The sequence below is a fragment of the Zonotrichia leucophrys genome, chromosome Z, assembly GCF_028769735.1.
Source record: "Zonotrichia leucophrys gambelii isolate GWCS_2022_RI chromosome Z, RI_Zleu_2.0, whole genome shotgun sequence".
NCBI classification, from domain to species: domain Eukaryota; kingdom Metazoa; phylum Chordata; class Aves; order Passeriformes; family Passerellidae; genus Zonotrichia; species Zonotrichia leucophrys.
The window spans coordinates 745,700-772,693 of NC_088200.1; the positions used below are offsets into that span (position 1 = coordinate 745,700).

The 26,994-nt window shown below is 48.5% G+C and overlaps 1 protein-coding gene across 1 annotated transcript; it reads right to left on the reverse strand.

Annotated features, from left to right (window-relative positions):
• Positions 1-970: 970 nt before the first annotated feature.
• LOC135460061 (tetraspanin-36-like) lies at positions 971-18,056 on the reverse strand. Its single transcript, XM_064736704.1, has 7 exons — positions 17,921-18,056; positions 6,347-6,538; positions 5,420-5,494; positions 4,869-4,964; positions 4,111-4,263; positions 3,116-3,199; positions 971-2,288 (listed from the first exon to the last, which is right to left on the reverse strand). Exons 1-7 carry the CDS (start codon positions 17,978-17,980, stop codon positions 2,202-2,204), a joined length of 747 nt encoding a protein of 248 aa, XP_064592774.1. The 5' UTR covers positions 17,981-18,056; the 3' UTR covers positions 971-2,201.
• Positions 18,057-26,994: the final 8,938 nt, after the last annotated feature.

A 26,994-nucleotide genomic window follows, 5' to 3' on the forward strand; every position in this document is an offset into this window, starting at 1 on the left:
CGTACAAGTAATTTCACATAAGTTACGTTAACAAAAGGCGAGAAAAAACCGGAAAGTCATAAAGGACAGCGGGAAAGGAAAGGGAAAGGGAAGGAAAGGAAAGTGGAGGCTGCTGAGAGAAGGAGAGCAGGAAGGCCAGGAGGGGGAAAGAGAGGCGGGATCACCGAGGAGAGCGGCAAAGAAGGGCGGAAGGCAGGATTGCTGAGTGGAGCCGGGATTGCCGAGGGGAACGGAAGGAAGGCGGAATTGCTAAGGGGAACGAGAAGGGAAAGAGGGATCGCTAAGGGAGGCAGTAAGGGAGACCGGGTCGCTGAGGACAGCCGAAAGCGAAGGGAGGCGGGATCGCTGAGGGGAGCGGCAAAGAAGGCGGGATTGCTGAGAGGGACGGGAAGGAAGGGCGGAAGGCGGGATTGCTAAGGGGAATGGGAAGGAAGGGCGGAATTGCTAAGGGGAACGAGAAGGGAAAGAGGGATCGCTAAGGGAGGCAGTAAGGGAGACCGGGTCGCTGAGGACAGCCGAAAGCGAAGGGAGGCGGGATCGCTGAGGGGAGCGGCAAAGAAGGCGGGATTGCTGAGAGGGACGGGAAGGAAGGGCGAAAGGCGGGATTGCTGAGGGAAATGGGAAGAAAGGCGGGATTGCTGAGGGAAACGGGAAGGAAAGGCGGGATTGCTGAGGGGATCGGTCAGGGAACCGGGCGGGAAGGGAAAGCGGGATCCCTGAGAGGGGCGGTAAGAGAAACCGAGTCGCTGAAGGGAGGCGGGAACGAAAGGCGGGATTGCTGAGCGGAGCCGGGTGAGAAGGAGCCGGGATCGCTGAAGGCAGCACCGCTGAGGGTGGGGGGAAAGAAGGGCGGAACGCGGAGTTGCCGAGGGAGCCGGCCGGGACCTTTCTGAGGCAGCGCCCTCAGCCTTCCCGCTCAGGTTCCGCCCCTGAGGACTTTACTCCTCCGGAGAATTGTGATAGCATTGACCAACAACCGCCTCACTATTTATTACTTGGTTGAATAAATTCAGTTTATTTCAGCATTTAACAGAAGACAAAGCCCTCAATAAAAAATCAGTTTTCTACATACATATGCTCATGCTGGTGTGTCTTCTATAGAATATTGTCACCCATTGCTGTTTTTTTTTTTTTCTCTTGGGGTAGGGATGGAGATAGTTAAACAGTTTACACTGATCTCAAGCTACTTTTTTTCTTTTTAGCCATAAATATAAAGGTTTATTTTACTGAGGACAGGCTGCTTATCTCTCCAAGGAAGGAATCAACAGAATGTCTTGCTTTTCCACAATTCCCTGATACATAAAAGCTCACAGTTCCCTCTGTTCTCTATCCCCAAAATTCTGAAAAGCTTATAAACAGATTAACATACAAATGAGTTAAAGAAGGACTGTGTTAAAGCAGGGATACAATCCAATCTGTGTCCAGCAGAACTAAGGAGAACAGAAATGTACAAAAGCAGCGCTACAGCATATTATTGAAATTGCTTAGTACAAGAATTTATCTTTTTAGTATTTTAGCAGAAAAGCATGGTCAGGGCGGAAATGTGGCACTAATTCCCCCAGGCAAACCATAGAAAAAGGAGGAAGAAAATGTTCAAAAGCCCTGCTTCATAAGGAATTTTTAATGTCAATAATTAAGAGATTGAAAACAAACCAAAGAGAGACGGTTCTGAGCCCAAAAGCTCAAAATCTGTTTTTTTTCATCTTTGCTAGCTGCTCCAAACAACCACACAAATGCTTGTTCTAGACTTTAAGCGCGGGGTTGTCTTGCACTAACAACCTCTCCAGTAAACAGAATTATAACATGTGACATAAGAAAGGGGAAAAAATCTGAAACTGCACAATCAGACACAGAAAAAAACATACTACTGATCCCCATGCCTGTGAAGAGTATTTAAACCTGGCATTCAGAAGTTTCTTTTGTTGTTCAAGCCACATCATGGGAGTGATCTGAGGTTTATGCAGGCAACTGAAACCCCTCCTGAGGTCTCCACCCTTTTGTTGATTAAAAGATAAAGTTTCTGCTGCATGTTTTTGGGGCAGAGGAAAGAAAGTCAGAAGAAAGTTTCTTTCTGGAGCCTACTACACCACCTGGTGCTACCAGTAGTCACAGGTCCAAACTTAGCATAACGTTTCAGAAAGCTGTGGTGTGATCACAAGTCAGTTTCATCATCAGGAAGCAAGGTTGTTCTTCTCGGTTTACTAGGCAAACACCCCTGAGTAAAGAGGCTGATATCCACTTTCTTCTTTCTTGCAAGTAAGCACACAGACGCTCAGCATGCCGAAGAACTGGAAAAGAGGGAGTGCACAAGGGACTAAGTCCTGCTGTGTTTGTTTCAGTTGTCAGACTAAACACCTACACAGCGGATGACTTCATTATATGGAAAAAACTCATTTAAAAATACATCTGCATAAAGTGTTATTTTTGCATACCAATTCCCAGTAATAGTTCCGGCTGGAGTGTTTCCTCTCTGGTTTGTTCCATTAATTAGTACATTCACATTAATTAATATTTATCTTGCCATGGGGAAAATTTCAGTGAAAGGCTAGGATTGTTTGGGGATGAGTTCTCCAAACTATTTAAGCACACCTTTGGACAAGGAGTGACAGGAATGGCTTTCCACTAGGAAAGGCAGGGTTAGGTGGGATATTGGGAATGAGGAATTGCTGGCTGGGAGGGTGGGCAGGCCCTGGCCCAGGGTGCCCAGAGCAGCTGTGGCTGCCCCTGGATCCCTGGCAGTGTCCCAGGCCAGGCTGGATGGGGCTGGGAGCAGCCTGGGACAGTGGGAGCTGTCCCTGCCCACGGCAGGGGTGGGAATGGATGGGTTTTAAGGTTCCTTAGCACCCAAACAATCCTGGGATTCTGTGACTATGATAAAATGGACTCCACAGTGAATTTCCATCCCAAACCCTCTACTATTTTTTGAATCCCTCCCATCATTGTGAAGCAGATGAAACGGAGACAGTGGGAAAAACACAAGTGAGGAGCAGAGGACTGAGTCTACTCCAGAGGCAGAAGAAAGCTGCAGGCTGTTAGTACAGTGAAGATGAAGAAGACCTGAGATCCAAGGGCAAACAGTACTATTTTCCATGAGGGAGGAGACAGGAGTGTTTACCTTTACGATGGCAAACCCCAGGATTACAAGCATGGCATAGCTGATAACGCTCTGCAGCCCAGACTCCAGTTCCTGTGCACAGCCCTGCCATGAAAGACAGAGGTAAAAACATGTTAAAAGGTGTTCATCCAGCAGGAAGTTTTTATTATTCCCCCCAGCTCTCCCAAGGCAGCAGGGCCTGGTAAGGCCTGTCTAATCCACACTGTAGGTCTGAGGAACTCCATTCTTGTCTTCCAGACCTGGTGGCTTATTTCCTCCTGTGTGAGGAGAGGCACTGACAACCTGCAATTTACTGACATTGCTGCGTCTGAATTTCCTCTGGCTCTGGTCATTTAAACCAGACCCCAAAACTCGGGGCCAGAATGGCCATCAATATGATCTATGAAAGTCAGCTTAGGGCTTTGTGCCCTAGACTGGAGAACGCGGTATGGCGTCTGGAATGACAAAGTGTTTGGGTTGGAAGGGACTTTACAAGATCATTCAGGCTCCCCCTACCATGGGCAGGGACAGTTCCCACTGTCCCAGGCTGCTCCCAGCCCCATCCAGCCTGGCCTTGGGCACTGCCAGGGATCCAGGGGCAGCCACAGCTGCTCTGGGCACCCTGGGCCAGGGCCTCCCTATCCTCATATCTGATCTGCACTGATCTTCTAGCTTAAAACCATTACCCTTTGTCCTGTTGCAACAGGCCCTGCTAAAATATTTGACCTCATCTTCCTTATAGGGCAACCTCTGGGCCCTGGCAGGGGCTCTGAGGTGTCCCTGGAGCTTCTCTTGTGCAGGTGAACAGCCCCAGCTGTGACAGGGGTTCCAGGGCAGAGCACTGTCATCCTCCAGATTCAGTGTGGTCAATCCCAGATGAGTTGTTTCCCTGACCCAGATGTGTTTAAGCAACTACACCTATATCCCTGAACTGTGCCTGGCATGCTTCTCTCCACAGTTCCACCTGGCTGAAAATGAACACAGCCCAGGTGTGACCCCGAGCCCCTCATCCTCACCCGTGTGTTGAGTTCCTGCAGCTGATCCAGGTGCCCGGTGCAGTTCTTGGCCTCTTGCTGGCAGCAGCTCTGAGGAACACTGTTGTTCCCAGTGGAATTAAACCACTGGGTGGTGGTCCAGTCGCTGTAGTTCTTAACCCCGCAGCAGTGAAGCTATCAAACACAGGACAGTGACACAGCAGTTACTGTTACATAGCATTATACATATGTATTACTAGTTACATTATATATATGTAATATATGTTGATATATATGAATGCTCGTGGTGAGTTAAACTTCTCTTAGGCATAGCCAGAGCTGCCAGTAGCTTGCAGCAGATTTACAAGCAGCGGTGCTTCAGGAAATCAATCACAGATGTAATAAATCAATCTCCATACACTATCATGTCCCTCTTAGTTTATTCTTTGTGAAAGCTCCAACAGGAAGGTGACAAGTTGAAGGGCAGAGTCTTCCATCATCTCACTATTTTATGGTGGGGTGCTCTCAGCAGCAGCTATTCCCATGCACTTATTTGCCGTGATGCAAGTGTCATTCACATCAGCCACATCCCTGCCTGCATGAATGTCACACCCACAGCCTGGACACACCAGCTCTGCAAAGCGAGGCGCACCCTCAGCTGCCTTGGAGAATTGGATGCTAAACACAGAGCCAAGCTCCAGGATACTGCCCCACTCATCCTCTCCCCACCTTTCCCAGCCTAAATTCCTTGTTTAGGACCCAAACATTGCTTTCCAAACAATGCTTAAGTATTTTCTTACCTGTTCTTGCAAGTAATCCACAACCCTAGACTCTGGGTTTTGGCCATCATACTTCTCAAAGACAGAGCGCATTGTACCTTGCACATCAGTTTTTACCTGTTTAGACAGAAAAACAATGCAGATGATTTTAATGTGAGAGCTGAACATTTCATCTGGTGGAAACTGCAAAAGATCTGTATCTCAAATAAGTCAAGGGGGAAAATAAGAAATAAGAAAAATCAAGCAATGTTTTAGACAAAATTCAGGTGGCCCTTAGTCAGAATCATGTTCCTGGGTAGAAGCTTGCTGCCCTTGATGGAAAAGCCCTCCTTTGAGAGCATCAACAACTGTTTGATCCAACTCAGAGACTGTTGTAATATCTGCCAGGTACTTTATATATTCACTATGTTCCCAGAAAAGACATCCCCATTCCCATTTGCTCTGCAGGTTGCAGGACAGGGGATGGAGTAAAAAAAAAACAAACAACCCAGATAAATTGGAATGATTAAACAATGTGAGATCTGTTCTTTACTTTTATGTTGGGACAGAGATGCTAAAAATTCTTAGTTTACCTTTTCTCTGTAAACAAATCCCAAGACAAAAGCGGACACTTCTGCAATGAAGATAACCAGGATAATGGCCAAGAACTGAAAATAAAAAAGAGACAGTAAGAGAAAATCCCACAGTGCTTGAATTCAACTGCACAATACACTTCACATTACTTTACAGCAGCGATTGTTATCTCTTATTGTCTCTCCAATCAAAATAGTTACCAGAATATAATTTAGAATAGAAGAAGCTGTGGCTGCCTCACCCCTGGAATTGTTCAAGGCCAGGTTGGACAGGGTTTGGAGCAACCTGGTTGCATTGATTGGTCTAGTGGAAGCTGTCCCTGCCTATGGAAAAGGGGTTGGAACTGGATGAGCTTTAAGGTGCTGTCCAAGCCAAACGTTTTGGGGATTGCTGTGCGTGGCTGGGACGATGACTGTGGCTCCACAGGCTCTGTGCCTGATCCTGAGCACTGCCACAGTGTGACCTGTGTGAAGAGCCTGTGGAACACTTCACAAGGCGGATTTCAAAGGGGAGAGCACACAGATAAACCAGCAGCCAAGTCAGGTACATCGTGCGCTCCCTGTTGGGCTCACATTGCCTTCAGGGCATGAAGCTACTCTAAGTGAACCTTTCTGGATTTTTAAAAGTAATTCTGCGAGCAGTCAAGGCACGAGGATTAAAGCCTGCAGAAAGACTGATACACATCTGGTTTACTCGCTTGCTTAGAAACTCGTATTTCCTCCTGTTCCTTCACCACCTCACTCCTCCAAACTTGCTGCTCCCGCACTCATCTCCCCTGCGCCAGCTGGGGCGGACCGGAGCATCCCAGCTGTAGGTGACTCGCACAACCCATCAGTGCTTCAGCAGCGCTACCGCCAGGACCTTTCCCTGCGTTCCGCTCCCTCCCGTGCCGGCGGGAGGCAGGCGACACCCGCGGCGACACTCACCAGCCCCAGGCCGACGCGGGACTCGCGGAAGGTGGCGCAGCAGCCGATCAGCCCGATGATGAACATCACCACGGCCACGCAGATGATGATCACGGCCGGCAGCAGGGCGTACTTGTCCTGCAGAAAGTTGTCGTAGCTCTTGTAGGTGTTGATGACGTACGCCCCGACATAGCTGAGGCCTGCTGCTGCCGCCTGAAATGCAACAAGGGAAAGTGATTAGCAGCTGCTTATTAAGCCTCTGACCTGGAAACGAATCATGGATTGTTTTCTAATAGAGATTTTGGAAATAATGGCTACAGTGTGCAAAGAACTAGATGGAAAAAACCGGTGAATCTGAAACTATTACTTGAGGCATTCAAACTTGAACACAGAGAAGACAAAATTCACTGTATTACTCCACTCCCTTGATAATAAGGCACCACAGGAGCTGAGGTGAAAGATGTCTGTAGATGTCTGTAGACTTGCATCAATGTCTTGCAGAATGCCAAGCTCACACTACATCCCACCCAAGGCTGCATTAACGAGAATCAGATCACCACATGGTTGGTTTTTTTGGTTTTTGTGGTGGTTTTAAAATTTTTTAAAATTATTTTTTGAGAAAAACTCATCCTTTCCATTCTCATTAACCACTAAGGCAGGCCCAAATGTACCTAGTCTCAGCAAAACAGTCCCTCCTTTTCCTGCAGGAAACAGATTTCTGCAGCCTTTAAAATAATCTCTCTCCCAGAAGGATGTTTTGCTGATTGAGGCCAAGGTAGAGTGCATCAGTGGCAGCTGCCCTGGAGACCAAAGACTTGTACCCCCTGGACTGGGTATAGCCCTGGAAACAACACCAAAAGGCTCAGCCATGGCACTGATGGCACAAAAAAATTCTCTCAAGAGCAAGAGAATTCTCTCATCCACTCTCTGTAATCCTGCAGCACAAGGAAAGCAGCACCCCCCGTATTCACATTCTGGAAACTTGAGGGAAACCAGACAGATTGTTTTCAACAGGTCACAGCAGGATTTCGTCACGCAGCCTTGGAGCAGTTCATTACCTCCCCAGCACTGTACGTTTTAATTAATCAAACACTCCTCATGCTGGAGCTGGGACTGGCTAATTCCTTGACCTTGTTTGGCTCTTTCCCCTCCAGCCAGGTCTGCTGCCTGCCCTTCAATTACCTCCAAGTGCAGGAGCATCCTTTGTTTCAGGCAGCTCCCATCCCACAATCCTGCATTCCTGGATGCTGTCTGTACCCCAGAATTACTGGGTCAGATGCACCAAGTGATGAAGCCAGACATTTAGTACAGGACCTGCAAGGTCCCGCTGCCCTGGGGCTCAGATACAGCAGGTCCTCTGCAAAGTGGGATATCAGGAAAAGGAATGGGATTACCAATTTTCAGGTTGTTTTTCTTCTCTGTATGCACTGGGTTTTCAAATGTGCTGATGATGAAAGTGGTTGTTAAAGCTTCCTTTCATTTTTCCTCTCTTTGAGGGAAATCTCTTTCCTATTTCCCTGTCTACAGGTGTAGGGTGACAATGACTTTTTCCTGTCACCCCTTTTTAGGGATGCAGGGAAAGGATGAGACCACTTTATCTCAAAGGGCACTACTGCCTTCTCACTTCACCACAGGAGTGAGGAGTTGAGGAGAAGCAGCCTCACCTTCTGCCTCAACAGTCTGTTCCTGAACTGAAAGTGGGACAGGAAAAGTCCTTGGAATGGCAGCAGCAGTAAAGTGTCACAGCAACGGGCCCCTGGTTGGGTAATAATCAACATAGACTCCATGTATTCACAGAAGGCTGATAATTTAATTTATTAAGAAACCCATTGCTTTTTTATACTTTAGTTTTCTACAGGTGGAATTGATTGCTCCTCCAATCCAAACACCATCACCATTGGCTAATTAAAAAAACCACCCTTTGGTAAACAAATCTCCATAACACATTCCACGTGTTCACAACAACAGGAGCAGCAAGTGAAGATAAGAGTTGTTTCTCATTCTTTTCTCTGATCTTCTCACAGCCTTTCCCAGGCATGGCTCTGGGAAAGTTGTTTGTTCCTCTACTGTTCCTTTTTCCTTCTATGTGTTCCATTTGTTCCTTTACTGTGGCCAGAGAGCTGCTGCCACAGTAAAGGTGGAGGTGGGGACTCATCACCTCCATCCCCCTTTGCCTTCAGTTGCACAAGAAGAATGAAGGGGCATGACTCAAAAAGTGTGTGCTGTATTTCTGGCCTGGCTGGAAGGCTGGATGCACGTGTCTGTCCACCTGTTCTCTGCTGTGAAACAGCATCATCTGGGCGAGGACAGTCACAGAGGGGCAAGCAAAGTTGTGCCAGGGTCTCACAACCACAGGGTGGTGATTCCTCCCCAGTATCCCACCTCACTCCACCCTCTGGCAGTGGGAAGCCATTCCCCCTTGTCCTGTCACTCCAGTGTCTTTTCCAAGGTCCCCCTCCACCACGGTGAAGAAACATTTTTCATTTTTAACTCATACTTCATTTTCCATTCATTTCCAGTGTGCTCAAAAGGCAATGCAAAGGAAGCAGCACAGGGCATGCTAAAGAACAAAGCTCCCAGGCTGCGGGGAGCTAAGAAAGACCTTGCTGCAAGTAAAAGGCTGCCAAGAATTAAGAAAAAAAAAAAAATAAACTATGAAGCCAATTCACAAAGGCCCCTAAAGCCAGGACCAGCAAAGCTCCATGACTGCAAGACAAAACCAGAAGTTCTAGTGTTAAGTTCAAGGACCTCGAATATAAAGCACTTTCACAGTGGGTTTTATTGCAATACTCAGGATTGCCTTGTTTCTGGTCAGAGACCAGGCATAACCAGCAAGAAGTTTACTAAAATTTCCAAACTTCTGCTTCCAAGCAGAAAAGGGAAGAGTAATGAGGCAAAACCAGAAGCCTTTGGGAAAAGACTTAAAGGAAGATGACCACAGATACTGCCGCAACTTCACCCATGGTTTTTAATTAATTTGGAAGAATCCTGAAGCCTTGAAGAGCAGGGTCACTCAGGAATAAAAGGCATCAAAGATAATGACCTCTTCCCTGATTTTTGCAGGTGAGTCCCAGAGAGAATTTTTGAGAGCAAAGATGAAAAATACTTCAGAGCTTAAATCAGAACTCTTCCCTTAAGCCTTTCCAGAATTTAAGTCAAATTCAAAATCTGGTGGAGGGATTTGTTTCACCTTAACATCACAAAACCTGTAGCCCATTTCTAGATCTAAGATGAAGATGTACTAAGATGTACTTCTCTAGAAGGACAAGTCCTTTGCATTGCAAAAGATGAATCTCAAAGTATGTTTGATTAGGTTTCTGTTGGGTCTCAAGAAATAAACAATCCCACAAACACACAGGCCAGTTTGAGCAATTAGTTTTGAGGAGGAATAGACCAAATACATCCTTTTCCAAGATCAGTCAGCCACCTCCTCAAACCCATCTAAAATGATACAAAGGATGCTAGGATTATGCCAAGAAATACACATTTTGTCACAATTTTTGTTGGTCTCCTGCTTTGCCAGCGTGCTTGCAGCCAGGCCTGGTGCCCAGCAGGCTCACACAATGTGGCACCAGCCTCAGGAAACTGCTCCTGCTTCTTTTCAGTGCTGGCAACTTCCTCAAGACAAGATGACGAGATGAAGCAAAAGGAAATTTTGCAAGAAAACCCCTTTCCACAGCTGGGCAGCTCTGCTGCCTCGCCCCTGCGGCTCGCACCCTCCAAGGACCTAGGGCCAGCATCACTCAATTTTTCATATCCCACACCCTTGACAGAGAGCAGAAAAACTATTTGAGCGTGAAAAAGTGAACTCCTCGGGGCTGAGCGAGAAGAAAGCCGAGCTGTGACAGTCAGCAGATTTTCCCAGGCTGAGGTTTGGGCTCACCAAGCCCTTCCAGGCTCAGCTGAGCCAGGGAAGCAGGTGCACAGAGGACAAACACAACACGGGGGGACTCTCAGTCACATAACACACACACAGCACCGTGAATATTCACTCCCGCCCATGAAACAGAACCCTGCGCTGTTTCACTGATGCAGAACAGGACAGCTGCTGGAAAACACCAATTTTATGTATTTTTTAAAATGCAACAAGCCTCTTTGTGTTCCACTCTTTTTATATGCTGATGACCAAAAGTCCCTACCCTGTTCAGGAGGCTTTTAGCCATGCAAATACTTCATGCCACCTAATCACAGACATAGAAGGGGCTGCTTAAAGCTTCCTCTATACCACTGCTCTGAAATACATGCAAATGTTTCATATATATATATATTTTTTTTTTTCTATCAGTGAGGCAGAACAGGTGCTTTTCCACCTTTACTTCTCTGTTTTCATAAGCCAACCTTGCGTGATGGCTGAGAACAGAGGTTAGTGTTCGTTCACAGTTATCAGCAGGCTTCTTTGTCCCCTTCCAAACTCAGATAAGGTACAGCAAAGGAGCCAAACTACTAACTGTGATGTTAAAAGGCAGTGTCTGCTGCTTGGAGGATTTGGGGTACTTTTTTAAAGGTTTCTCCCAACATCCTCCCATGTCAGAGTGTTCATTCTATGACTTGACCTGTTACTGCAAACTGGTACAAGACTTTATTTTGAAAAGGCTGGAAAATTAAAAATACAGAGTAACAAAGCTGTAGTGTTCAAAGGAGAAGTTTAAGAATAGGGTGAATTCCGAATTCACCCCGTGTGTCCAGCAAGATGCAGCATCTGTACAGTAAAAAATTGAGGCCATGAGACTTACAGATATTTCTCCTTTGTCCAATGGGACTTTCCCAGGGCCAGCACTAATATCCACCACAGCACAAAACTCAGTCTGGCTGGATTTTTCCTATATCATTAACTTTCTATGGGCAAAGACAGATAAGAGAAATAATACCGTTTTTCATGACTCAGTAAGAGAGGCTGTCTTCCACAGCAAACTACTGCAAATACAAACTGGAGGAACTATGAATAGCCCCATAAACCCTTTCTGAACCACTGCCACGAAACTCATCATTAGAAAGTCAGCTCACAGAGCTGTCTGAGTTAATTTTAAGGCTCAAATCCCACTTTTTTTACAGTATCTTTGCATAGTCAGATGAAAATTATTACTTCAATTATTCTTTAATTATTACTTTGCCAATTACAATTATTACTACTGCCCTGTCCCCATATCTCTCATATCTAGAGTCAGCCCCCAGCAACACTGGCCTCAGTTACAGGCGCCCATCCTCTCCCTAATACAGAAGACACTCCATGTCTTTGTTTTTTGGCTTTTTTTCTGCGTACAAGAAGTGGTTTTGATTTACCTTGACAGGTAAATCTTCTGCTCAAAAGACTTTGCACATTTCCTCCATAAATAATGTATTTTATTACCCAACAGCCAGCTTGCATGGCAAAGAGAATTACTACCTGGCTCCCTTGCTGATTTATTGTACTACAAGATTTATTCTTCCCATTCACTGCCACAGTTTCAAGTCCTCCCTGGCTGCTGCACTACTCCATTTTCAGGGAGCAAGAGGTTTTCTAAGGATTTTAGAGGAAAAGAAAGACACTGAGCACTTTTGAGAAAGCTTTTTTCGCTTTATCCTCATTTTAACAAGTTTAAACTCCCCTTGGCCCTCAAGGACCAGACAGTTCCCAGAACTGAGGGTCCCTTGGCCTGAGGCAAAGCTGGTTTCTCCCAGCAATGAGAGCGACCCCAGCTCAGCACCTCCCATCCCACCTGCACAACTTTCTCTCCCTTTCTCCCTTTTCCATCCTGGATTTAGAACTCTGCCAGCTGGAAGGGACCTCCTGGCTCCAGCTACCATTTCCTACCCTAATTATGGTATTAATTTCTCTAAATGATAGATCAGGTACTGCCATATTTGTGTTCTGTGGCATCACCCAGGACAGTGTGTTGAAAAAGGTTTGCAGTGAAAAAGGTTTTTGATGTTCAGAGGGACCATTTGCTTGCAGAGGAGCAAGCAAAGCTGCTGTGCCAGGATACCTGTGCCAGGGCCTGCCCACCCTCCCAGCCAGCAATTCCTCATTCCCAATGGGCCAAAATCTGTCCCTGCCCTCTGGCCCTGGGAGCCATTGCCTGGCTGCTGTCCCTGCCTGCCTTGTCCCCAGGGGCTGTGCAGCTCTCCTGGAGCCCCTGCAGGCCCTGGCAGGGGCTCTCAGGTGTCCCTGGAGCTTCTCTGGTGCAGCTGAGCAGCCCCAGCTGTGCCAGGCTGGCTCCAGAGCAGAGGGGCTCCAGCCCTGGCAGCATCTCCGTGGCCTCCTCTGCACTGGCTGCAGCAGCTCCAGCTCCTTGTGCTGTTGGAGCCAGGGCTGGGGCAGGATGGGGTCTCCTGTTAGTACACAAAACTGCTATGTTCCCTCAGATCTTCACATTGTGAAAACACTGATTTACAAAATAATAAAAAATACTGAACTCAGCAAGCTGGAGCTGGCTTTGGGTTGGAGCAAAAAGCACCAAAGCTGTGAGCTCCTACCAGGCTGCCCTCGATTCCAGCAGCACCAACAGCCCCAGGAGAGAACTCCTGCCCATCTCATGCCAGTCATTACCCTCACACTAAAACCTTCAAATCAGTTTTCTCAGGTGAGCTACAGAGGTGGGACGGAACCCAGACAGCAGTTCTGAGCCAAGCTAAACCAAGCCACAGCAGACTCATCAAGATCTGTTACACCCAAATATTCAGCTGGGATGTACAGCTGAGGGGCATGTTTCAGCCTGCCCCCAAAACACACCTCAGGCTGCTTGCTGGGTATGGTGGGAATTGCTTGCTTTTTCCTTTTCTTCCTCAAATGAAAACAATGTGCATCTGCCAAAAGGCTCTGAAAACCTATGCCTCTCTTTCAGGAGAAAAAAATCCCCAAACCTAAACCAACATTTTCTTGCAGTTTGCGTGCTGCAAAACCACACACTCAGAGGGGATTCTGGGTGTAGTGGGCTTGTTTTCAGGCTATATTAAGTAAATATCTGCCTTGAGAGTTGTTTTAGCATGCTGCCTTTTGTTCTCCAAGCCTAATTCCAAGGTTATTTTTCATTCCCTAAAAGCCAGCATGTACCGAAAAAGCACACATGGTGGGATGTCCTAAACTGAGACGCTGTACAGAAGTGCAAAGCAAGGAATCCTGCCCCAATTCCTAATGCTTAATCCCCTGCCTTGGGGCTATGGTGCTGCTGTTAATCACAATCACAGAGGCAACAGGACCAGGAGGAGGAGAAACCCATTTTCACTTGTCAGAACCCCCATTTTCACTCGTATTCTCCCCAAACACACAGACTGCAGGGCATGAGCTTGCAGGGAGTGTAACTTCAGCTGGGCATGGACTGGTTTATCAGCCAGTGCCAGGCTGTTTTGGATCTGAGCAGCCTGTCTGGACACAAAACACCCTGTAGTTCAATATTTGCCTTCCGAACCACCCCAATTTCTCAATCAGCTGCTCCAGACTCAGACACTGGACGCTGCAACTAAACCAAGGTGCGCCTAAATCACAGCAGAGCTAATCCTAAATCTTGCTACAGAGGTACCAAAATGAGCCCTTGTAATGACCACATGGACTTCCACAACATGGAACCACAGAATCCTAGAAGGGTTTGGGTTGGAAGGACCTGCAGAACTCACCCAGCTCCACCCCGTGCCATGGGCAGGGACTCCTTCCACTGTCACAGGGTGTTCCAAGCCCTGTCCAACCTGGTCTGGAACACTTCTGCTCTCTGGGCAACCTATGCCAGTGCCTCACCACCCTCGCAGGAGCAATTCCTTCCCAACATCTACCCTGAATGTCCCCCCTTTTCAGTGTGAAGCCATTCTCCCATCAGTACAGCTCCTGTATGGTTTCCTTGCAGCCCCTGTCAGACACAGGAAGGCTGATTTCCACGTGGCCTTCACACAACTTCCTCTTCTTCAGGCTGACAACCCCCACCTTCTCAGCCTGTCAAACTGTGGTTTTGGTGACCTTTGATGAGACCAAAGTGCCTTTAGAGATGGATACACAGCCTGGCCATCCAGGGTCCCTTCACAGCCACAGGGACCCTCTGGCTGAGGTTGTTCCCTGGAATCTGCATCACTGTCCCCACACCTCCCCTGTGCTGACCACACAGCACCAGCACCTTCATTTTAGTTTAGTCTGTGAGGCCCTATACAATACAGCAAAGCCCATTTTCTTCAAAGCCAGTTCAGTTCAGCTTCCTGATTTTGGGGAGAATAATTTTAAACAAGGATCAACTTTATCCCTTCAAGGCATGCTCAAAAGGATCACACCAAAGTGCCCAGGCATCCGCCCCATCCTGTGACCACTGCATCATGTGGCTGCTCTGCTCTCACCATTCAGAAATGAGCTAGAAATCACAGAATGGCTGGGGTTGGAAGGGACCTTAAAAATCACCATGGTTCCAGCTCCCAAGGAACCCTGCCAACCATCTTCCCCTTCCCTTCCTCAATGTAACCTTTGCTATTCAATACATTGTTAATTAAAAGTATCCAGTACATTGTTAATTAGAAGCATCCAGATTCCTCTCTGACTGAGACTCCAGAGCAAGCATTCCCAAAGTACTCATTACTAGCATGAGTGATTTTAAACCATTCACACATGCAGGAATTTTTCTTGCGGGTAACTTTATACCTCCAAATCGCTAAAAATAATTTAGAGTGAACCACAGCAATATAGTATTTCCTTGAGCAACCTGTTCCAGTGGAAGGCGCTCCTGCCCATGGCAGGGGGCTGCACTTCTTGCCAGCAGATCAAATGCTGCTCTCTCAAGTCCCCTGGTCCCACTGAAGCACCCTAGGCAGGAATTTGTCCTTATGCTTCTCCCTGCTGTTGGGCAAGTCAAGCAAGGAGGCTGGGGAAGTGCCCACCTCTGCTTAGAAGTGAATGGGAAATCTGGGAAAACAGGATTTTCACTGCAGGAACACCTAAGGCAGCCCTCTGGAGATGAATCGGAATATCTTGCGTTGGAGGGGACCCACAAGGATGGTGGAAGTCCAGCTCCTCATCCTCAGGACCACCAGTGGATGCCAAACCCCCTCTGAAGGCAGAGACCTGCTCAGTGACAATGAAGCTGAAGGTGAGCAGGGGCAAGGTGCTGGATGCTTTGAGGTTAACAGCGACTGGAAGGTGCTTACTGCATTATACAGAAATACTGGAGCACGAAGCTTCCATCTGGTTTTAACATTCCCAGTTTCTTCCCTTGGACCAGGAAGTGAATCCCAGCATTCCACCTCTCTCCTTCAAAAGGAGCATCGTCACATCTCACCCAGCCAAGTCCCCTCAAAAGACATTGCCAAGAACATCATGGTCTGCTCTGACCCTTCCTCTCCCTCTTTTGGGACCCATGAGATAAACCTGCATCCCCAGCCTTCCCCTGGAGCAGGCCAGCACCCACTTACCAAAACTACCACTCACTTGCACCTAATTGGTAGGTGCTCAGGAGCAGAAGAGGAGGTGGGAAGAACTCCCACAGCCTGAAGCACCACCTGTGGTAACCTTATAATTAAATAATCTTTAATCACTGAGTTTTTGGGGGGAGTTATGCATAGGTGCCTAACCTGCAGAATGACCTGCACGTATGATGCTGAGCCGAGTGCTTAGGAGAAAAGCTGTTTTTTCACCTCGTTTAGGAAGCCCAATTTGTCATCGTGGAAGATCTGACTTCTTCACTCTGCATGATAATGATCAGATAGCCAAAAGAGGATTTTTTGCCTTTTTAGGATATTCTTAAGTAATAACTTCTGTCAAAGAGCAACATCTGCACCATCTGCTGACTACGCAGGTGGTGAATTATTTTCCATAATCACTTCTGAGCTGGGAAAGATCTGCAGCATGCAATGTCTGGACATGAATTACTCCTTGGAGAAGGGCTCTGATGTTCTTGGCAAATCCTGTTTTCACAATCATCTGGAGCCTTGTACTTACAGAGCCCTGACTGTTAGAAATGTTCTGCAGGAGCATAAAAGAATCAGTCCCTCCATCTCCACCCTCCTAAACCAGAATTCCAGGTTCTGCAGTTCTGCTGCTGGAATGTGATTACCACACATAATGGCGGCAGCAGCATCTAAATGCCACAGGTACCAGGCTGCACTGCTCTTACTGGGATGAAAAACAACCCAAAGGGCTGCTCTGGGTCACCCCAAATTCAGGGGCCAGAGACGTGCACAAGGATCATTGCTGACAGTCCATGGAAGAAGATCACCAATCACAACTAGAGAGTGCTCCTACAGCAGAGGGAAAAGCACCAAGAGACATTTCTAGGAGGATATAAGGCTGTTTCATTTCCAAAAAGCCAAGCAATGATGCTTAGCTGAGGTACACCTGTTCTGAGGCTCAGGGGCTTTCCACATACAAACAGAGGGATGCTGCGATGTTTCTCTGTGGCTACTTCAAAAAAAAACAAAAGAAAATCACCACCAACCAAGCAGACACAGTGAGACCATGTCACCTGGTGTGCAGCAGTGGATTGGCTGCAGCTCCATTTGTGTCAGTGGCTCAGGAGCTACATGGAGCACACGCAGCAATAAACTGTGCTGGGCCTCATAAAGGGGGCACAGGATGGAGGGGACGAGCTCCTCACCACCGCCAGCAGCAAGTCATGTTTTTACAGAACGGCACCACACCCCACGAAGCCCCAGGGATTAATTAGAGCAGGATTCCTTCTTTTGCCTTATTTTTTCTCTCCTCGTGTAGCCTCTCTCTTTGGCAAACTTTGGTCCTTCTCTTCAGAAAGAGCCCCTGCTTCACCCAGAGCAAGGGGCACTGCCACGCTGAGCCCAGCACGGCCGAGCAGCTCCAGGCCCTGGCTGTCACCGGCAGGCTGGGGCATCCCTGGCAAAGCCCCGTCTGGAAAACACCCAGGTGCTACAGAGCAGCCGTGAACCCCCAGCCCACGGCCCGACACACCTGAGCTGTGACACGGCCCTTCCTACAGCAGCACACAGGTCCCAGGACGGTCCATGGTGATGGTGGGGGTTTTCCAAACTTCCCCATGCAGGGGGAATGCCCCAGCCGGGTTACCAGAACAACCCCCAGAACAGCCACCAGCCCCCGCTGTCACTGTCCCGAGGCACCGTGCCACGAGCCTCCGATGCCGACACCCCCAAACCAACGCGGGCTAGGCTAAAAACTATACAAACCACCCTCATTTTCTCACTCGCTTGTAAATAATTATCGCGGAAGGGATCTGGAAAGCCGTAACTGTGCCAAGGACACAGCTGGAACAAAGTTCTCAGCAGTTTTCCTCCCCAAAAGTCTTCTGGCCCCAAATACGGAGCACAGCCCTTGTACAATGCCCTCGCTTTGCGGCTTCATTTCCTTTAGACCACAAAACGCGGCTGTAGACTGCTGTAACTAAAAACACTACTAAAATGCCGGGAACATTAAAAACACGCCACGAAGAAAAAAAAAAAAACGAACAAAAAAAAGTAACAAGCTCTGACCTTGTTTTTTTTTTTTTTCTTAAAAACTTAACCCCCTAAATCTCCTTGTTCTTTATAAACACGTAATTAGGCGTTGCTACAGAAATGTACGAGCGCGCACAGCTAAGCTCCATGCCCGGCTCACTGCGGGATCGCCCAGCAGCGTGTCCCCCTGTCAGACCCGGTCCCCCCCGGCCCGGGACAGCCCCGCGGTACCCAGAAGGCGAGGCTGAGCAGCAGCAGCACGGTCTTGGAGGTGATGACTCCGCAGTCCATGTTCGCGCAGCTCTGGGGCTGAGCCGCCGTCGCACCGGCCCCGGCTCCCCGCGGGCCGCCCCCGGCCCGCCCCAGCCCTGCCCTGCCCTGCCCACACACGGGACGCGTTTCCCCGTGGCCGAGCCGGCAGATTTCCAAGCAGGGGGTGGGGAGTGCCGGGAACAAATGTCAAAGCAAATTACTGGTGACTTCGTGGTTTGGGATTTTTTTTGGTGCTTTTTGTTTTTCCCAAAACTTCTGCAACTTTCCAGCGAAGTTACACTAAGCCCTGTGAGAAGCTCTCATTGCAGCACAAAGGTTTACATCAGATTTGCCTTCCAGGGTTGCTAACCCACAGCTATCTCCCCTTCATCCAGCTTGTATGTTTTGGTCTATCTGAGGCCAATCTTCCCAATCACATGCTCCATTGAACAGCAGGAATATCTGGATCAGTGGTGGGCATACATGGATCCATGCTGAGTTAACAACTGGATTTGGTGCCCTGGGCTGATCCCCCAGCGTGGGCAGCAGGGCAGGGGGATTCTGCCCCTGTGCCCCTGGGCTCAGGTGAGAGCCCACCTGCAGAGCTGCCCCAGCCCTGGCTCCAGCAGCACAAGGAGCTGGAGCTGCTGCAGCCAGTGCAGAGGAGGCCACGGAGATGCTGCCAGGGCTGGAGCCCCTCTGCTCTGGAGCCAGCCTGGCACAGCTGGGGCTGCTCAGCTGCACCAGAGAAGCTCCAGAGAAGCCCCCTGCCAGGGCCTGCAGGGGCTCCAGGAGAGCTGCACAGCCCCTGGGGACAAGGCAGGCAGGGACAGCAGCCAGGCAATGGCTCCCAGGGCCAGAGGGCAGGGACAGATTTTGGCCCATTGGGAATGAGGAATTGCTGGCTGGGAGGGTGGGCAGGCCCTGGCCCAGGGTGCCCAGAGCAGCTGTGGCTGCCCCTGGATCCCTGGCAGTGTCCCAGGCCAGGCTGGATGGGGCTGGGAGCAGCCTGGGACAGTGGGAGCTGTCCCTGCACATGGCAGGGGTGGCACTGGATGAGGTTTAAGATCCTTCCCAGCCAAACCATTCTGGGATTCTTGGATTCTGTGACCAGCAGAGTTGCCCACCTGGACAAGAGCAATCAGGAGAAGTGGATGGGGAACAGCTGACTTGGAAGCAGTTCCTTGGGCAGAAATAGATGATCACAAGCTGGGAGTGAGTCAGCAAGGCCACGGTGCTGCAGGAGAAGGCAGAGAACTCTGGTGATCTCTTCATTACAACCCTTGGGGAACACACTGCATTTCCAGGCATTTCAAGAGAAACAAATCTTAGCGGGAGAGAATGAGTTCTGGAAAGTAACAGAACTGGCAAGTTGTTTAGTCTAGCAGGAGGAAAACAAAATGGACATATTTTCAGATACGTCATCTCATGTGCAGGAAGGAATTTTATCTTTACATGGTGGCTGTCTGGTGGATAAGGGGAGATACGAAGGCACTTTTCCTATCACATGTTACAGCTTTCAGTACAAACCACTGAGCCACGCTGCTGAACGTGCCATAAATAAACCAGTGGGAAACCTGTTGTTTTTCCACTATGTTTCCTAAACTGATCTCAGACTGAAATCCAGCAAACCCAGACCAAATTTACCCAAGGCAAGGGATCTAAGGCAGGCAGCAGCTCTGGAAACACAGCCTCCTTTGAGGCTTTATCAGGTTAGGTAGTTTTCATTTCCTTTTTTCCCCGTCTCCCTTCCAAAGCTGACTGTGAAAATTCCAGCTTACTGCTGTTTTAAAATCTCATGTTCAACAGGGATCTCTTGATTTTAATACTAATTTGTTAGGAAATTATGCAGAATATCACAACCATGGCTTCTTGTGATGTTTGGGATACATCTCTAAGGGCACACATTTTGTTCTGGTGAGCTGCTTCTAGATCACCTATAATAAAAAGTCAGCCACAGTTGATTTTAAATAACACTTTGCTCTGAACAAGCAGCATACAGGTAGTGACATTTTGTTAAGGATCCCATTTTATTCTCACTGTGAAATTACCATTTTTATATTTCTAATTAAAAAGTTTTCGTGAACTAACAAGTGACAGAATTGGTAACAATATCTGGATATTAAAGAAAGGTGAGGTTTGGCTGGTGTTTGGTTGGTTTTGGTTTTATTAATTCCTTTCTATTTCATTTTAAATCAAACATCAGACTTTGCCCTTCCATTTTTCTTCAAACTATTTCCCCCAGATTACCAATTATTCCTATAAAACTAGGAGAAATGTTTTTCAGATGATTTGTTGTTTTGTTTTTTTTTTGCTTTGTCCGCTTGCCACACTACAAGGAAAAGTGAAAGTGCTGATTTTTAAATTTAAAAATACTCCACAATTACACACTTTGTTAATATTTAGTGCTGTAATAGAAATTATGGTGGCAAGGAGAGCCTTGCTGGTAGGAGGAGCTCTATGAGCAGTCCTCAAGTTTTGACTTTGTGCTGATCTTTTCTCTCCAAGGAATTTGATGTTGAATATCAGCTTCACCCCACTTTCTGCACTCAGATTTCTCTTTTCAGCAGCCAGCACAGTCAGTCTGCTGCCTTTCAAAGAAGCTGTAGCTTAAACTCATGGGTTGTGGACAGAGGCTGTCCATAATCTCCCTTTCCTGCTTTCCTGCGGGAGAGCTGGTTCAGCACATCCCCTGCAAAACCCATCTGCCCCAGAAGACACTGCATCACACGATTTTTGCCAGGAAGGGGCAATGGCAGGAAACTCGTTACCGCTGCATCCTGCAGCCCTGCCAAGGGGTGGGTTCAGCTCAGTTCGGGCTGCCAAAGGTCTGCTCTGAAAAACAAACCCCTGGCTGCCAGTCTTGCACCTCAGGCTTGTTTGTAATAGCATGAGGCTTGGCTGATGAGAATAAAGCAACATTTGCAGCTCTCTGCAGTCACTGAATTCCAGTACCTCTCCCTATATCTGCTCAGCCTCACATTCCAGCATTTGGGATGTGTTCTGAGTGTCCAAACCTGTGTTGTGGAGTCACAGAATGATTCAGGTTGAAAGGAACATTCAGCACCATCTCATCCCACCCCTGCCATGGGCAGGGACAGCTCCCACTGTCCCAGGCTGCTCCCAGCCCCATCCAGCCTGGCCTGGGACACTGCCAGGGATCCAGGGGCAGCCACAGCTGCTCTGGGCACCCTGGGCCAGGGCCTGCCCACCCTCCCAGCCAGCAATTCCTCATTCCCAATGGGCCAAAATCTGTCCCTGCCCTCTGGCCCTGGGAGCCATTGCCTGGCTGCTGTCCCTGCCTGCCTTGTCCTTTCTGCACCATGTCTGATTTTTCAACCCTCTCCTCCTGGTCCTCCAGATCTCTTGGCAACTCTATTTCTGTTGCAGTCCTTGTCCTTAACACCTCCATGTCCTCATCACATAAAAAATTCTCTGTTCTCTTCTCCAGGTTATTACTGAAATTTACACCCCCAAGGGGTGGGACAGTAACCCAGGTGACACCAAGCCACGGGTGGGGGACCCAGGGGTTGTTCAGGACAGGCCACGGGGATGAAGGTGCTGTGGGGCATGGGGAGGTGTTAGAGGCCTTATCCCATTAAATATACAGCTTCTTTCCCCACAAGGCCTGTTACCCATCATAGAAGGAAATGTAATTAACATGAAACAGTTTGTCCTTGACGTATCTATGTTGCCTGCTATTTGTCTCTGTATTTTCTTCTTGTCTGCAAGTGATTTCCCAATTACTTATTCCATGGTCTCTTTGATGTTGTTAATAAGGAACTGAAGTTAACTGGTTTGTAATTTCCAAGTGTTTGGTTTTTTTTCCTCAGTCTGCCAGCACCTCACCTCCCTTCCAAAAGCCCCACTCCAAACAGTTCTTAGATGGCTAGACTCGCTTTCTAAGTTTTCTGGGAAAAAGCCCATACCACCGAATTAATTTGAAAGCCATCAGTTGATAAAACCTCTGTGTAACCTGTCCTTTCCTCATTCTCCCACTGACTCTTCCCCTACTTTTGCTGTGCCAGCTGCTGATTGTGCTGGACATTTTGGTGCTCCCACTGCAAGGAGGACAGAAAATCAGTCTCCCATGATTGGCACATGAGGATGACGCAGAAGCATCTTCATAGTACATGACCTTATTTCTTGGAGTCATTTGGGTCTGTTGAAAAGACTAATGTAAAAATAACAGGAAGGAAAATTTACAGTCAGCAGAGATTGCTTTCTAGCTAAAAATAATAAAATAATCTATTGACATCATAAATTTAGCAGGTAGCCAAGTTTGAAAAACTCAAATACTTTCACTTCCTCTTTAAACACTCCAGCTGGGTTACACAGTCAGTTCTTGTCTCAGGCATGAAAACAAGTGTGTTTCCCAGCACAAATATTCACATTTTTGTAGTAGGGAAATTGTTCCTGCCTGGAGTTGGATTAGGAAGGGAAGGACTGTGCATGGCTCTCCATCCCATGCCAGCAGAGAGGTCAGCAGGGCAGCATTTCCCTGGAGTGTTCGTGTGCAAGGATCCATGTCACTAGCTTGGAATTCTGATTTCTGCCACACCTCATCACTCTGCCACAGGTAGCACTGCCCCAGCCCCGAAGCTGTGCCTGCAGGGAGCTGCAGCCTGATGCTCTGCTCTGCTTCAGCGATGTGATTTGCTGGGAGGGGAATTTTTACCTCACTGCTGATCTCACCCACTGTGTGAGCTGTGGCTGAGAACAGCCAGGCAGGATGTAGGTGGTGAAACCCCAAACGATGCCTGGTGAGCTTCTCTGTTATATCCCCTTCTAATCACAAAATACAGATAAAGCAGCTTGGAGATGTACAGTCTTCCTGGTGAAACCTGGACCACACAGGGAGAGTAAGGAGATGTTTCCTGATATGGATCGGCTCTTGGGGCAGTGAGGTAGGGAAGGACCACAGGCAGTTCCATAAAAATAAAGCTGTAAATCCACTAGTAGGCTTTGGTCTGTCTTAATCACGCTGGAATTATTCACCCCCTCCCTCACACCATGTTCCCTTTTTGTAGTCACCCTTTGCTCTTTCAAGGCTGAGAGAAAGGAAGGAGAAAAAGATCTTTTCTGCTCGCCCGTGGGTGTGGAGAGAGGGAAGCAGCTGATCCTCCACCCTCCCACCCCCTTCCACAGTGGGGATTTGGGGTAAAAAGGAGCATTTGTCGGATGGCGCCTGGCTCAGACGTGGTTGGGGAAGGACTCTGATCTTTGCACTTCCACATCTGCACCACAGTGACCAAGCAGGACTCATGCACGCAGCTGACACTGCCAGCCACAGCCAAAGGCAGACCTGTCCCATCAGCTGCCTCCTTCATTCACTCGGAAAGTTCAAAGAGCTCTTTTCACTCTCCAACTCAAAATTCTCAGTCCTCCCCTGAAGCTCAGAGTCAAATAATTATCAAGGACTACCTGAATTTTATGTGCCAGTGCTAGAAATTTGCATCTTGCTGCCATTGAATTCCATGGGGAGATACATGGATGAAACAGAAACATGTGTTGTGTCACAGGTATGTGAATGATGAATCAACGGTGCTTAAAGCTCCACCATGAAACATCTGTGGGACTTCCAGGCTGCAGAACTTAGTGCCAGCATGAATTTAAATTAATCACAATGGGGAGAGAGGAGAGCCAAGACATGAGGCTGCTGTCTCAGGGGAAACAGCACAAGAGACATGAAAAACATCTGTGTATTTTGGGGGCTCTAGTCATGAGAAGGAGCTGGAGCTGCTGCAGCCAGTGCAGAGGAGGCCACGGAGATGCTGCCAGGGCTGGAGCCCCTCTGCTCTGGAGCCAGCCTGGCACAGCTGGGGCTGCTCAGCTGCACCAGAGAAGCTGCAGGGACACCTGAGAGCCCCTGCCAGGGCCTGCAGGGGCTCCAGGAGAGCTGCACAGCCCCTGGGGACAAGGCAGGCAGGGACAGCACCCAGGCAGTGGCTCCCAGGGCCAGAGGGCAGGGACAGATTTTGGCCCATTGGGAATGAGGAATTGCTGGCTGGGAGGGTGGGCAGGCCCTGGCCCAGGGTGCCCAGAGCAGCTGTGGCTGCCCCTGGATCCCTGGCAGTGCCCAAGGCCAGGCTGGATGGGGCTGGGAGCAGCCTGGGACAGTGGGAGCTGTCCCTGCCCATGGCAGGGGGTGGCACTGGAGGGGCTTTAAGGTCCCTTCCAGCTCCAGCCATTCCAGGGCTCTGATTCCTGCCACAGCCAGGCCTGCGTGGCTCTGCACCATGACACGTGGTGCCAGCTGGCAGGTACTGCCTGTGACCAGCAACGTAAGGGAAAGATTTATATTTAACTCACATTTTTAAAATGTATTAGTAGAAGTTCTGAGCTTTGCTACTGATGCAAAGCGTGTCATGTCACTGTGACACACTTTTATATTTATGTGAGTTTCCTGTTCCTGACTCAGCCAGTCATGTGGATCTGAGCAAACAGGAAATCCTTCACAAAAAAACCCAAAAAACCAAAAAAAACCCCAAAAAGCCCACTCAGAACAAATGTACCCATAAGACAAAAAAAGCCAAGAGTAATGGATTCCCTAAGCAAATACTTTGAAGATTGCCTGGAGGAAGAATCACAGGAAAGCCTGGCTGGAGGAACCTGAGATGGTGTGGAGTGTGACCAGTGAGGAAACCTCAGGGGTATTCATAACCACAGAGGAACTGGCAAATTCTGAAAGCCCCGGCCTGGAAAGCCAGGGGCATCTGCAGGACAGAAGGACATTGATCCCGCAGAGGGAAGGGGGCTGGTGTGCCCCAGCACTGGCTCATGTAGCCACCACAACCCCAGACAAAGAGAATAGGCAGCCATTGTAGGGAAAGTTGTCTTTTATGAGGGGTGGGGAGGACTTTGGTTCCCTTAAATAGAGTTAATTTTCCTTCTAGAGGAAGAAGCTGAAAGTTTCTTTTGTACAAAGAGGGAATTGTCCGTCAGCTGATATCAATCAGTTTCTCATACTTCCTTGAAGGACAGAAAGGCCCTACTGTCCTTGCCAGATTTTCCCACTGCAGATTTTGCCCCTGAAAATGGGCTCTGGTTTGCTGAGTTGCTCCATCTGTCAGCGCTGCTGTCCTTCTTCCATGCCTTCCCAGCCCTTCCCTCCTGCCAACGGGGCTTGGAGCACCCTGGACAGTGGGATGTGTCCCTGCCCATGGCAGGGGTGGAATGGGACAGGATTTAAGGTCCCTTCACACCCAAACCACCCTGGGATTCTGTGGTTCTGTGAATATATGAAGTTTATGGGCCATTCCTTTGAGAGAGGTTTCAGGAAGGAGAATTCAATCCAGCCAATCCAGAACAGACCATATCCTATGTATATCCTATATCCCATATACATTCCCAGTGAGGAAAGCCAGTGACCAGGGTCCTCTCAGGCACCTAAGTTAAGGAGAATCTGTTTTTTCATCAAACATTAATGTAAAATAAAGTCACAAGCCATCTGCCATGACTTCAGAATAAGCCCAGTTTTCAGGAGGAAATGTTCTCAGAGCTGGTGGAAGGACTTCACAGAAGAATGGGGACTTTAGAGAATCCACACATCCCTGTTTATTTTTGGAGGTCAAACAGATGGCAGTGCTGCACATTTGTACAGTCTATTACACATAAAACTAATTGCTGATTTTGTGTAGATCTTAAGACTAAGGCAACATTCCCCATTAAACACACCATAGAATATGAGGCAAAACTATAAAATACCAAGAAATTCAGCCCTCCCTCCACTCAAATACAAGTTTTCAGGGGGGAAGTGATATGAAGTTTTTTCTTTTTGACAAATATCTCAAAGACTAAGTCACGATAGTATGACAGCATTAAGTCTCTACTGAAATAAACTCAAAAGATTTCATTTCAAGCACTACCATGGTGGTAAACATATTCTCCAGTTTGTAAACCCTGTGTATCAAACTGCTGTATTTGACTATGCAAGGATCACATTGTTGACACCAGAAGTAATTGCACGGGGTTTTAATTGGATGAGAACAAGCTTTACAGCCAGGTTAAACATTGACCTTTCTTCCCTGGGATAATTTTTTTCAACTTGCTATCAGGCAAGCTAATGTGATTATGCACAAGAAAGCAAAGTTCTTGGCAGTGTATGTGTGTGTGTTCCAGAGCTTCAAAGCTTCAGCAACAGCTTTTTCTCATGACTCCTTTGCGGGCAATGAGCTTGAAGCAATCACTGATGCACAGCCAATGTTTTACTACCCATTTTCCTCCAGCTCAGGCAGGTCTGGAGCCTGGCATCAGCAGGATGTGCTGCAGGAGGTCTCTGTGACAGTCCTGACCTGGGAGCTGTGGGTTCACTCCGCTCCATCACCTGTGGGCACAGAGAACCCATTCTCGTCATTAGTTCTATTTCACAGAGTCACAGAAGGGTTTGGGTTGAGAAAGACCTTAAAGCATATCCTGTTCCAGGCCCTGCCATGGGCAGGGACAGCTCCCACCGTCCCAGGCTGCTCCAAGCCCCATCCAGCCTGGCCTGGGACACTGCCAGGGATCCAGGGGCAGCCACAGCTGCTCTGGGCACCCTGGGCCAGGGCCTGCCCACCCTCCCAGCCAGCAATTCCTCATTCCCAATGGGCCAAAATCTGTCCCTGCCCTCTGGCCCTGGGAGCCATTGCCTGGCTGCTGTCCCTGCCTGCCTTGTCCCCAGGGGCTGTGCAGCTCTCCTGGAGCCCCTGCAGGCCCTGGCAGGGGCTCTCAGGTGTCCCTGGAGCTTCTCTGGTGCAGCTGAGCAGCCCCAGCTGTGCCAGGCTGGCTCCATAAGATAAGTCATTAACCTAAATCCTTTCCATTCCTGTGCCAGCCTGTCCTCACTAATGCCCCAGCACTGGTACCCGGGGCTGCACCCTGTGGTCCCTTACGCCGTGCACGGTGGGGACGGGGCTCCTTGTGGCTCCCTTCCGACTCAGGATATGTTATGGTTCCATGATCAAAGAACACCCTTTCTTCAGAAACTTTTAGGTATTCCACATTGCGCCACATGGGCGGCAGGGCTGCCCACAGTGCAGTGGCAGTGCAGGAGCTGAGGAGGCGCCGGGCTG

Coding starts and splice junctions, on each gene's coding strand:
- LOC135460061 (XM_064736704.1), bottom strand. CDS start 17,980: ATGGACTGCGGAGTCATCACCTCCAAGACCGTGCTGCTGCTGCTCAGC. Junction 4,264..4,868: donor TGGATTACTTGCAAGAACAG/GTAAGAAAATAC, acceptor TGTGTTTGATAG/CTTCACTGCTGCGGGGTTAA. Junction 2,289..3,115: donor TGGGGTTTGCCATCGTAAAG/GTAAACACTCCT, acceptor CCTCTTTTCCAG/TTCTTCGGCATGCTGAGCGT.